Source organism: Durio zibethinus, chromosome 13, assembly GCF_047325235.1.
Source record: "Durio zibethinus cultivar Kanyao isolate XHJ-2024 chromosome 13, ASM4732523v1, whole genome shotgun sequence".
Lineage (NCBI taxonomy): Eukaryota > Viridiplantae > Streptophyta > Magnoliopsida > Malvales > Malvaceae > Durio > Durio zibethinus.
Window position 1 is genome coordinate 22552554 of NC_143174.1, and position 13344 is coordinate 22565897.

A 13344-nucleotide genomic window follows, 5' to 3' on the forward strand; every position below is an offset into this window, starting at 1 on the left:
ATCAATGAAGTTTGATGTGAATTAATAATGACTTAACCTTGAAAAAGTTTAATGATTGATAAAAGAAGAAAAAGTAACAGGATCAATTTATAGTTATTGTTTGGTTATGACATTAACAATCTTTGCAATGAAAAAAAAAAACTATTTATAAATTCATTCAGGGATTTATGAAATTCAAATAAAAGGTAGAACTACAAATTTATATAATATTAAAATCTTTAAAAAATTAATAATATTACATTAGTTAATTGAAAAAAATAACAAGCAAATAAATTTCATTCAAATAGATTATTTTAATTCAGTATTTAAAAAAATAATATAATTCATAATTTTTAAATTCTTATAAAAAATTTACAGATATTAAAATTTAAATTTTAAATCTGTTAAATATATATATATATACACACATACATATATACATACATACATACGTGATTTATCCATGATATTGCATTTAAAAAAATATAGGTTTCCATTTTATACAATTGTCGTTCAACTTCCAACTTCAAATCGTCAGATTCTTTCAAAGGAGATAGGGGATATGGAGACAGACAATCTTCCAAAGACAAAGACATGCTTTGCAGTTCATTGCCAAAGAACAAGGCTTCCACATAATACCTGTCAGTGTCCTGAGTCCTGAGCCAGACCATTAATTTCGGCATTTGAACATTCCCCTAGACTATCAAGAAAGAAGGGAAAAAAGCACCAGAAACCTTCACAAGAAGAAGCGTTTCCTTTGGCTTGCCCAGCCTGGATACTCAGGACATCAATACAATCTCAAAGACTATGAATGCTACCAAAACAGCCCCATCAAAGAACTCTACTCATTCTAATCGATATTTACTGTATACTTATTAGTTCGGCAAAAATATGGCAGCAAACTTCAATGAATGAGCCAATCAGGGTAGAACCCGACTGAAATAAGCATGTAGACCCATCAATCAAAATAAGAAGATCAGCTAGTTTATCCATTATGCATGGTGCTATACATGGATTGAGCCTCTCCTCAAAGTGATATGCCATCTCTCCTGATGGTCAAAGCATCCTTGTTTCTGTGTCATTAGGAGAGTAGTCCACACCAGAATCACCTAAAACAGAAACTTGTTACGAGAAAAGTTTAACTCAATATGGCAAACAAAACCAGACCCAACAATGCTAGTCTAGGAATGAGAACTTACTGTGGAATGAGTCAGTTGATGACTGCCTTTGTGGTGCAGTCCCCTTTACACCTGCAGCAGTTGAATGAATGATAAGAAAAATTGTGTGTTGGGCAACAAAAGGAATCGCATGCAGTTTAAAACAATACATGCATGTGCACATGGGAAGCTACTAAATTTGAGCTTAATGGTGGCACATTCTCTCTTTCCCTTGTTTCTTCTCCTGGCAAGCTAAAAAGGCCTATCCTCTAACAGTCAACAGTATGCAGTATGAATATACTTGAGTCACCCTTCCTATATTTCCTTCATTCTCCATCTCTTGATTACCACTTACAATTCTTCAGAAATGTGCATTACATTACCTATAATTCATCATCACTTGTACTTGGATAATGCGTTTGTACCTTTAAATGTGGTCTGAATCAGAATGATCCATATAATTATAACAGACATCCCTTATATTTTCTATTCTGGTTAAGATGTGCCTTGCGTTTTCGAGTACCATGCAAATCAGATTACTGAAATATTTAGAAGATGCATTTTACTTGATGAAAGATGAACAATTCTAGAAAGAAAGAGTTTACTAAGAGTTGGTTGACAGCAGGAGAGCAACCATAATATTACTCCACATCCATGCATAGGCCTGAGTCGCCTGGCTTGCAGGAAAGACCAAATTTCTTCAAAGATAAATACAGATGTGACCTTATTAACGTTATGCAAATAAAAACTGGGATATGACAATGTCCTCTCATGTGAACATTTACAATCAGTTACTTAGGTTACTTGAAAGAACTTTCAAGTTTTTATCAAAAGAAACAACTAGAAAAGAAAAAAGTTCTAATAATATGATTTGACAAAAAAAAAACAGTTTAAATCATGAAATCAAAGATTCGACAAAAAAGAAACAGTTTAAATACAAATAAAAGATAACACTCAAGGAACTACGAATCTCGTACCAAAAGAATGATGAAACCCTTTGACAGCCTCAAAATGCTTGTAAGTATAGCCCACAAAATTAAGATCTTTAGGAGTTAAAAGCATCTGCCAAAAAGTTAAGAAATAGGTTATGCAAGACATTATTAAGTTTGGATAACTTAGGGACATTCAAATGCACAGTATTTGTCAACAACAGTAGAGATTGACTTAGAGGCCAGCCAAGAAACTTCCATCATGAACTTCAACCATTTGCAAAACGATGGTTTAAGTTATTCAAAGTTCAAACTATTTCCAATAGCATTCATGGTAATCCTTGCAGTCCTTGCGGAAAAGTTAGATACCTTCCTTATTGGCCCAAATCCCGTTCTTGTTGGTTTTGGACATTCAACCGGTGGCACAGTCAGAATTTATATCACCAGCAGGCTCCATAGAAACAAAGGCAGAAAATGTCTTTTAAAGAGCGTCAAAAACAAAAAATAATTCCCCCCCCCCCCCCAAAAAAAAAAAAAAACTAGTTAAAGATTGAGAAAGTATGGATATGTCTCATGATAACTTACCTCATCAAATTTCATAAAATTTTGAGTATCTAGATCTCCATTGACCTGTGGTTTAAATGTTGCTTCCATTTCATAGAGTTTGTCCCATGGGGTATCTTTGAACTAAGGATGAGCCTAATTGTATTCATAGTTAATATGTGAAAAGTACAATGTAAGGGAAAATGGAAAATAACTATTTTGGTATTCGCGGGACCTACTTTAATTTGGTCTGCTCCTAAAGTACCAAGTCTATTGTCAACATCACAAAGCAACCTATAGATCAAATCCTAGCTGCAGGTGTCAACCTCGCTTCATCTGGAAATTTCAAATGATTTTTCCAGTGCACAATCTGGCATTAAGTTGTCAGCATATCAAGCAATAAGTAAACAAAAAGAACTAGAGTATTCTAACCTTTTATAAGAGGTTAGAGAGCTAAACAATTAACATGAAACACTTAACATCAGTTGCTGACTTAATACCACACTAACATAACATCATTTGATCATTATATACATCTAGAAAATGAATTGAATTAATCAATACGATATCAAGCACTTTGCCTTATGATTGAAGTTAAAACTACCAGAACAAGACAAAGAAGCATGGCAATGAGGCAGACAATAGATAATGGTGTTATGAAGAAGAGCACACGAACATTTGAAATAGGACAATGTATAAAAGCTAACCAGATATCCCATAATTCGACTCAAAGTAGCTGAAAAATTAGAAAACAAAATTTTAAAGCAAATAAAACCTTCTGCATGTCGTCACTGGATCATCAGAGTAAAATGGAGGGTAAACAACGAGCATTTCATACATGATAGCACCAACTGACCACCTGCCAGCAGGTAAACTGATAAGAATTTATTAAAGAGAAAATCCAATTACCTTATCCATTAGGATTATATACAAAGCATACCATAGATGTATCATAAAAGAGAATCTCCGTCAAGTTTATCCTGTTATTGCAGTGGGAAAAAGTCTGCAGAGAACTCTTTTGCATATCTAACTACGGCTTACTTTAGATCACTCTCTAACCATTTTTGCACACTAAAATTTGAAAGGTCTTGAAGAAAACAAACCAAAAAGAATATTCATCTTGGTTTAAATTAAAATTTCTTTTGTAGCGAACATGAATTTTGTTTTCTTTGGCCTTCTCAGACCTTGGTGACACTAGGATAAATATAAGACCAGCATGTCTTCAACCAAGTTTTCTTGCAACAAAATACATTTGCATTGAAAATTTTAACTGCACGTTCAATTAAAGACATAAGAAAAAAAAGCAGATGCATAATGAGAGAAACAAGACCTAGAATTTACAAATCTCATGATAAAGTATCATCCATCCTAGGTCATACCAGTCACACTCTGTGCCATATCCTTTCTTCAGCAATACTTCAGGTGCAATATAATCTGGTGTTCCAACTGTTGAAAATGCCTGCCATTGAAACGGGAAGAAAACAACCTAAGAATAATAGGCAAAATAGATAATTGGATATATTACTTGATTCCCTCCAAAAGTTTATTAACAAGGATGCAGCCATCTAACAAGGCATACAAACAACTAAGGGAAAGGAATAACAAATAAGCTGAATCCTAAAGTACAATTCATCCAATATCTTAAAAGACATAAACAAATGGGGCTAGAATTTAGGTTTTAATAACTTTGGCAAATTTATTTATTGACACACTCAATCATCCATAGGAATTTTACCCAGCATGGTTTTGCTCCTTCCGTACTTCATTGGAATATGCATCTAAGTTATTGATGAAATCTAGAAATGATATTTCTCTGGTACAAACACACTTGCCATGACTCCTTGCAAGGCCATAAAATTCATTCGCATCCATTATGATATTACCATATCTGAGTTTAGATTGCGGAATTCTCTGAAATAAAATCAGTGACCAAGCTTAATGTATAGATGCATGCACAAATTAGAATGATTGATTTGTGTTGTAGCTCAACAAAAGGAAAGTATGGTTGTACCAATTTCCTCCTGTTATGCTGCCAGTGCTGCAATTGTTCAAGGGGACTTTTCCGGTGCCTTCCTCTACCAGATTCAGGGAAGTGCCCATCAACATTCATTTATTAATTCAAATTTCATCGTCCAGGGTTTCATTTTGGTTTATAGCAGATAAATTTCTATAGTCTAGAGGCTTGCAAAGACCAAAGTCTGACAGCTTCAGATGACCATTTTTGTCCAACAGAAGATTATCAGGTTTAATGTCTCTAGAGGAATGAAAAAGAACAAGCACATGTTTGTCAGATACAGATAATATTCATAAGAGCTACAGCAGGTTAGAATACTACAGCCTCAACAATATTTCACTACCTGATATTTCTGTTGGTAATCAACAAAAGGCTAATAACCTGTGAATGTAATTATGCCTATGAATAGATTCAATAGCCAGAACACTTTGAGCAACGTAAAATCTAGCCACAGTCTCAGTTAGGGTGTCTTCTCTCATTAGCAAAGTCATCATGTCACCACCAGGCAGATACTCCAGGATTAGATACCGAGCGTATCTTGAAAAGACTAATAAAGTTTCACAATAAAGCGACTGGCAACTTCTGCAAGCAAATTCCTTTCAGCTCTCACATGTTCAACCTATGTTATGTTCACAAAATCTGTGACTGTAAAGAAATTAAACAGGTAGCGCAGCAACACAAGAGAGAGAGAGGTTTCAAAGTCATGAAAAAATACAGTAGAAAGAAAAATGGAGGTGGAATTTCTCAAACATGCTATGAATGCATAAATTGAAATTAAATGACTCAAGATTTCAGATCTCACCTGTCCCCTGCTAAGCATTTCTGACTTCTTCAACTTTTTCATGGCAAAAATATCACCTGATTTTTTCTCTGGACTCAATCTTACCCGTAAACTAACAACAACTTATAAGCAAATCATAACAGAACAGTTAATTTAAAAAATAAAATATGATAATAAATTATGCAAATGATAGGAGTAGCACTCAAGAAGGAAAACAAAAAAAAAAGAATGCACAGCCAAGAATCCACATGTGATAGTTATACGCATAGGAAACAATGTTTATCTACTATCAACACCCAAGCAAATAGAATTATCTCTGAAGAGGTTGTGAAAAAACAAAGACTAGGCAACAGAAACTGAAGAACTGGTGTTGCAGGTATTCTTATCTTAGGAAGGCCTAACATTAAATTTGAACTTGTATGACTGAGATTTATACAATAAAAGCATAAAGGGTTCTAATCCGTTTTAAATTGGAGGATTTGTACCTTTCCTGGAACTCAAGGTCTTCAATACCATCTACAGCTCAGTGCATAGAAAAACTGGACTTTGAATTTTTAAGTAATCTCCTTAAAAATGGATTGACATGTCTCAACCATACTAAAAAACTGAAGAATCCAAAGTGTATTTCTTTGGAACTTCATTAATCAGCTCTTCTAGCTCAAAATGATCCTACCACAACCTGCATTGTTGCTACATGCTAAAATTGAAATTAAGCACCACAATCATGACATCATGGAAATTTTGATAACAGGAACTCAAAACGGCCGTCACTGTCAATGACTTCTATCATCACCCACCTCGCTAACCACTATCTCTAGCTTTATCTACACCATAATTATTACATTCATGAATGCTATTGCTATCCATTAGTTGCTTAACATTTATAAATCACATTTCAAGTGGCATAGATTTTTGTTTTCCGTTTGAACAGAACGGTTTGCCCTAAATCTTGCAATTATTTCCAAATACCACACAAGTTTCAACACAACATGATAGTTCTTACAGTAAAAGAAGGAAAAAGACGGAAGAGCAAAAGATGGGCGTCAAAAGGATGTCCTATGAGTACCATAATAACTGTTTGTATTTCCAACCTCTCTAAAAGCCCCTCTTCCAATAATGGTTAAAAGGTCAAAATCATCAACACAAATCTTGTGCCTTTTAAGCCGCATATAATCTGATTCTTTGCGCTCCAAATCCCTCAGCAGATTGATCTGTTCCACTTCTGGAACACCTGAAGATGCCAACTTCTTTTCCAATACCGAACGCCTGCAATTCATAAAATTTACCAGGATATACCAAAGTCAAACATCTTACAGTCTGTCCTCTTATCGATAACTGTCTCCTTCCACAAATTAATATCATCCAAGATAATTATAGAAACAATTATAGGGTAAAAAAAGGAAGAAAGGGCAGAGTTAAAATTGTAAAAAAAAGAAGAATAAATGCAACACACTTATGAGTGTCTCTTTCTATGTAAGCCTGATGAGGAAACTTACATTAATTCATTAAATAAGAAAAACCTTTCTAATTCATTAAATAAGAAAACCCTTTCTAAACCAATTTCCTTTGATCAACCCAAACTTTATAAAATTTCAATTCAAAGTGTTAACAAGAAAGAAGTACAACTAAATCACAATTTCTGGACATTGCCAAAACCAATCCCATGCAATCAAAATACTAAACACATTCCAGTTTCCATATCAAAGACCATACCATTAGAAAGAACTCGCAACCAGAAAACCCAAAACAAGATCTTCATGAAAGAAATATCCAAAGACAAAAAGATTCAAGGCCATGCAAAAACACTAAAGAATGAGACATATATATAGCATGCTATATAATATACCTTTCTTTGCGTTCTTGGATATGTTTCATCTGGGTTTTGTAGTGGTTCTCAATGAACTGCTTAGCCGTAGCCACCCTTTCAAGCCTCAAGCTGGTCACATCATCCCCTTCCTCGTCCTCATCCTCCGCCCCCTCCCCAGCCATTGGTCCCACCTCGTCCTCGTCCTCTTTGTTTCACCTCCTCCTTGTGACTCTCCATTATCAATATACCCCATCCCTTTCTTTCGCTATCTTCCTCTTTCTCTTATATAAAGACAACAAACTCTTTTTTCTTTTCTTTTGGTTTTTTCTTCTGTGTGTATTTTTCGTTGATTGTGACAACAAAGCAGGCCAGAAGTGGACCTCAGGATACAATTACAGATGATATGGTTCAGCCTTCAACAGGTTGGAACCTGGAACTTGCACGTGCGCAGTCCGACACGTAGGATTTTATTAGTGTGGACAATTGTACTGGTCACACAGAACAATTTAACGGTCTTCAATTGTCGATGGTTTCAATAAAAATGTGGTCAGTGGGGACCCTTCCTTGGCCCATCAAAATGGGACCCCAAGTTGTGTGAGCCGATGTTCGTAGCTGATCAACATTTCGACATGAATAGACTTTTTTTTTATTATTTTATCTGTAAGAAGATTAAGCACGTGGGACCTACTAAAATGTTATACTCCGAAGATAGATTCTGTGTGAAGCTAACGTCATACGTGAGAAAATTATGGTGTAAGCATAGTTATGATAATTGATCGAATATTAAATTATTTAAGGTTTCAAATTAATGGTTTAATTATGAGTCAATTGTTGATTTAATAAAAATATTATAAAAGATATAAATATTTTAAAATTTAAAATTTTAGTTCAAATTATAATTTAATAATTTAATCATAAATTACAAATTTTAAAATATAAAATTTATAAAATAATTAATTATTAGTTAGAAATTAAATTATTTAACATTTTATTAAAATTATATTTTATATTTTAATAATTAGAAATAATATTTATATTTAATAAATAAATAATTAATTACTAACAAATAATTATAAATAATTATTTATATTTTTTAAAATATAAATATTATTTATTAATATATAATAGTAATAAAAAAGAAATATCTATATATAAAATTAATAAAAAGGAAATTTATATTTATATGAAAATTAGTAAAAAAGAAATTAAAATCAATTTTATATTTTTATATGAATGCAGATTTTTTATTAATTTTAAATATATACATTTTTATTAATTATTTCTGCTCATAGTTAAATAATTAATCATTTTAATTAATATTTTATTTTTATTAATTTTATATATTATTATTTTTATAATTATTTTTAATTATAGTATTAATTAATAAAATTCTTTGTTAGATCATTTTTTTTGAAAATTATTTACTTTTATACATATGTAATTTTTTTACAATCCACATGTATCAAAATATGTCAATATATCATTAATATAAAGAGACACGAGCTTTAACAATAAAAAGTAAGAATTTAGGGATTTATTTATATGAAACAATAGTATAAGGGCATAATTAGATTATTTTAAATACTTGAATAATTTTTTATATTTTATCTAAATTTATTAGTTGGTATTGAACTAATCTGATTTAACAAAAATAACTCGATTTATTGATTTATCATATAAACCATCGATTCACAATGATTTAAAGTGATTTAATTGTAAAACTGATCTAATTATAAAATTAAATCGATTTTGACATTGATTCATTAGTTCAACTTATCAGACTGATCGTCTAATCCAATTCTAATAATTATGAATGTAAGAACAGAGTAATTATAATAATTATTTGAACAAATCTTATGCAAAGTTTACTATAAGCATATAATTTATAATTATTGTAATATAGTAATTAATAATAATTTAAATTTATATAAGAATTATTAAAATTTTATATAAAGTTTACATTTTATAAATGATTTTTTTATATAATTTTTTATTATAATTGAATAATTATAAAATTATAATAAAAATATATTCAAAGTTTATACGTTTACAATTATCCTTTGTAAAGTACAATTCATTTTCGAAACAATTAAATTTTTATAAATGCAAGGCCGTTCGATATGTTTACAATTATGCTTAGATAAACATGCACTAAATATTGTCTCCGAAGAAGTGTGAATTGGGGAATGTCCCTCCATCAATCAACGCATGATTAGCTCTGATTGTCAAGGCCTTTAGTAGTATATTTATTTGTTCCTCAAAAAAAAAAAAAAAGCTTTAATACTATTAAAACTCAAAGCAGCTGAGCTTTGTATAATAAAATTAAGAAATTTAAATTTAAATTTTACGCAAAAAGGAAAATTTATGTAACCCAACATTATATAATCATTTTTACGAATACCACAATTTAAAAATAAAAAAAAATTATAAATTTTATAATTTAAAATTTAAATCCATTAAATATGATTTTTTAAAAATCATGAATTAACTAAACTAAACCGTAAATCTCGAATTCAAACCAATATTACACAATTCACCATAACATTTATTGCAAATAAAAAATTAAATTATATATAAATTGATATTGGTAGGACATTAATTAATTAGATAGCATGAAAGGATTAATCTGTCCCCGCGATCAATGCCGAGGAAGGGATTGTTGTTAGTCAAATGACAAAAATATGAATAAAAACAACATAAATTAAGCATTTTATTTGGTTCATGGAATAAATTAAGGATCAATAGTTTCGTGTAACATTTGTAAAAAATGCATTGACTAGGCTCACCAAATTTTAAAATTTGTTTGAATGATCTAAGCACAATCACAAATAAAAAATGTTGACAAACCCATATACAGAAAAAGTAAATCGAGAATAATCTTTATTGCCTTAGCCAAAAAGAATGGCAATCAAATATCAGACTACAAAAAGATTTCTAAATCAACAGTAGTAATAAAATAATGTAATAAAACACTATAGTAAACCAGTGCCTCCAAGGCCACGGTGCAACAAGTTATGAGCAATGTGATCCCTGGTTTGTACGGAAGTCATAGTCCTCAAATTGTTATCTGGGATAACCTCATCATCAAAAAGCTCGAATGTAAGCCCGGGGTCCATCTCGTCGTTTCTCAGCTCACAAATATTATGCAAAACGCAGCAGGCTCCAAGTACAGCAGGCAACTCTTGAAGCTTCACCTCGGTTCTCTTCTGCAAACATGACCACCTACCTTTCAATCTGGCAAATGCTTCCTTGGAGACCTTTTCGATCTCCCCAATTTTCTCGTTGAAAGCATGTTGAGCCCAAGTAAGATTCTGGCGAGTATAAGGAACCAGAACCCCGTCCATCAAAGGATACCCTTTACCCCCTACGACCCAAACATCCTTCAAATGCCCCCTGGTGGCCCTTTGGTAGAAGGCTGACTTCTCCAGAATTTGGTCATCAGACATCGAACCAGGCCATCCGATACAAACATCGGTAAAAACTCCTTTTTGATCAACAACTCCTTGAAGGGTAATCGAATATGAAGTTTTCTGATTCCTCTCCGTGTGCTTTTTATTGAAATACGCTACGACGCTAACTTTTGGTGCAATGATGGGCACGTGAGTAGTGTATATTGAACCACCCACGTTCGGAATCCCAGTGATGGACTTGAATTTCTCTTTGATCCTCTTCATTTTGTTGTCGTCTGGCCATTGAACAAATTTAGGCATCAAAACGGTTTTAATGGCCGTACAAACCTCCAATACCAGCTTATGACAAGTTGAAATCCCCAATCCGAATCGTTTCGATACCATCCTAAGCGGCTCACCCGTGGCCAACCGCCAAATACAAACCGCCACGCGTTGACGAACCGGGATCGCTTCACGAAGCATCGTGTTCTTTTTCATCACCACCGGTTCCAACTCCTCGCAGACCATATCGAACGTGGCTTTGCTCATCCGGAAAGCGCGTTTAAATTCCTCTTCTGGGAAATCGGGGTGATTGCACTTCTCCCACCAGTCTTTAGATCGGTCTTTTACCCATAGCCGCCTTTGCTGTCCTGATCCACTGCCCGGTTGCGATGGGCCCACATTGTCCGAACCAGCTAAAACGGTCGCAGCAGTAGCAGCCGCTAAACTGGATTTACGGGGGCGTTTGTTTCTGGAATTATCCAACTCGTCCATTTCAGAATAAAGGCTTTGGAGCTGGTCCAAATAACCATTCATTTCTTGAACTTTTTCCGTGTAATTGGCTTCGAAGAGAGCTCTTTCTTGTTCAGAGTCAGTGACCCATTGATGTTGCTCTTCCTTTGCTTCCTCGTCCAACAGCAAAATCGAGGAAAGTATATCTCCAAACCCAGTCATCTTCAATTCATCGTCGACAAAAGATTCCTCATCTTTTCTACCCCGCTTCTTGCTGTTCCCATTGAACCCATTTTCCATATCCTGAAACCAAGAGAAGTTGGTGCTGTCGTTGCTAACGTCTTCTGGAGAAAGAAATGTGAAAGAACCAATTTCCATTTGATCAATGAATCAGGGGGTTCTTTTGATTGAAGTTGAATGGCTTGATTGACGAGACGTGAAAGCAAGGTGAGTTGAAATTGGAGATAGGAGCAAAGGGCTTTGGTCATTTATATACGTAGCAGCCAGCGATACGCGGTTAGCGAGAGTTGGCAAGAGGGGGACTATGGAAGCGCGTGGGGGGAGTGTAGGTGTGAACGCGGTAAGTTGACTTCTCTTTTGCTATGGATTTGATCTTGATTTTAAAAAAAAAAAAAATTAAGCAACTCGGGGGGAACGGAATACACTTTTCTTTTTCTAAAAGCTCGGAAGGAACACGTTAGGAAATAGGAAAGTTGGGTTGAAGGATCGTGTAAATGACAGGGAAGGCAAAGCGAAGTAGCTGAAAAGGCTACGGATAACCTTAAACTAAAAAAAAAAAAAAGGTTCTAGAAAAGTGTCCTTCCATTGGAGTTTAATTCCAAAACTCCTGTTTCATCCCCTCCAACGGTCGCTTAATTTGCCAACAAAAAGCAATCAATCTCCCAAATATTATTTCCTCGCCAAAAAAAAAAAAATCTAAACATTACCTTGTATAAGGATATGTTTTCTAACTGCCCAACAATAGAAAAAGAAAAAAAAAAAAAACCAAATCCCTGTCTGAATATAAATGTGATCAGTTAATGTCTGAACAGTAATAACAATTTTCAATTATGAAACATACAATCATTTCAAAATTAAAATAACAAGATATCATGTCAAAAAATTTAATCTAGTTTCAATAAAATTGTCACATCCTTGATTTATTCAATTTCACTTTTCATTAGTTTTCTCTTGTATGTCATACACAAAAAAAAAAAAAAAAAAGAAATTTACATTTATGCATGTTCACTACTTTGCAATGATGGGAACATAAATTTGATTTTTTTCATTTATACATTAATTGCATTCATTTACGTTCTATGATTTTTTTAGTTATTTGAATAATTACAAGGTCAATAAAATGCAGATGACAAGGTATTTTCAGCATTTTTTTTTTATTTAGATTGTCAAAATCGAACTTTAATTATTTAATTTTTTTTATTTATTACCCCATGGTTGGTGGGGTGCTGAATTGTCAGCCAAAAGCCATTACATGCATCATAAATAGCACTTTAAATGAAACTACCAACTTATCTCACATTTCGTTTTGGTAGGAAAAAAGTTTTAATTTATTAATCTTAAGTTCATTTAACTATTAATTTTTTTATTTCATTGGAAATTTATTCAACTTAGATTAAAATTCGTCTTCAACTAAAATCTATATAAGATATGTAGATTTAAAAAAAAAAGAAAGGGTACAAGGGAAGAAGTAACAATATTTTTTTGCACCAAAAATATTATTTTTATTCAAATCAACAAAAATATTTTAATTAGAGTAGCAAAACAAAAAAACACGTGCAAACTTAAATGATAATTAATGATTAATTGTTTTTTAAGTAAGGTATGAATTAGCTTAATTAGTCTTTTGAATGCTCACTCGTTTTTCAACGAACAAGAGAGTTGACTTTCCACGGTTCCACCAAATGAAGAGAAGCACAACTTCACAGAATCAGAATCAATGTTTTATTCGACTTTTTATTGTCTGTTTTTTTTTTGGGGAGGTTTTCTTAGATG

The 13344-nt window shown here is 32.8% G+C and overlaps 1 protein-coding gene across 14 annotated transcripts; it reads right to left on the reverse strand.

The window, feature by feature from the left end:
- Nucleotides 1-448: 448 nt before the first annotated feature.
- On the reverse strand, nt 449-7587 carry LOC111303087 (uncharacterized). 14 transcript variants are annotated; one of them, XM_089742085.1, is made up of 11 exons: nt 4966-6439; nt 4620-4862; nt 4344-4519; nt 3939-4067; nt 3384-3467; nt 2848-2978; nt 2649-2764; nt 2435-2480; nt 2114-2198; nt 1179-1229; nt 449-1088 (listed from the first exon to the last, which is right to left on the reverse strand). In XM_089742085.1, exons 7-11 carry the CDS (start codon nt 2717-2719, stop codon nt 1036-1038), a joined length of 306 nt encoding a protein of 101 aa, XP_089598211.1. In that variant the 5' UTR covers nt 2720-2764; nt 2848-2978; nt 3384-3467; nt 3939-4067; nt 4344-4519; nt 4620-4862; nt 4966-6439; the 3' UTR covers nt 449-1035. The 14 variants fall into 14 exon arrangements, 4 of the variants coding, with proteins under 4 accessions (XP_089598211.1, XP_089598210.1, XP_089598209.1 ...); XR_016326638.1 differs by lacking the exons at nt 449-1088; nt 1179-1229; nt 2114-2198 and adding an exon at nt 7250-7587 and having other exon boundaries at nt 2457-2543; nt 2651-2978; nt 4966-5204; nt 5425-5515; nt 5889-6669; XR_016326636.1 differs by lacking the exons at nt 449-1088; nt 1179-1229; nt 2114-2198 and adding an exon at nt 7250-7587 and having other exon boundaries at nt 2457-2543; nt 2651-2978; nt 4966-5241; nt 5425-5515; nt 5889-6669.
- Nucleotides 7588-13344: the final 5757 nt, after the last annotated feature.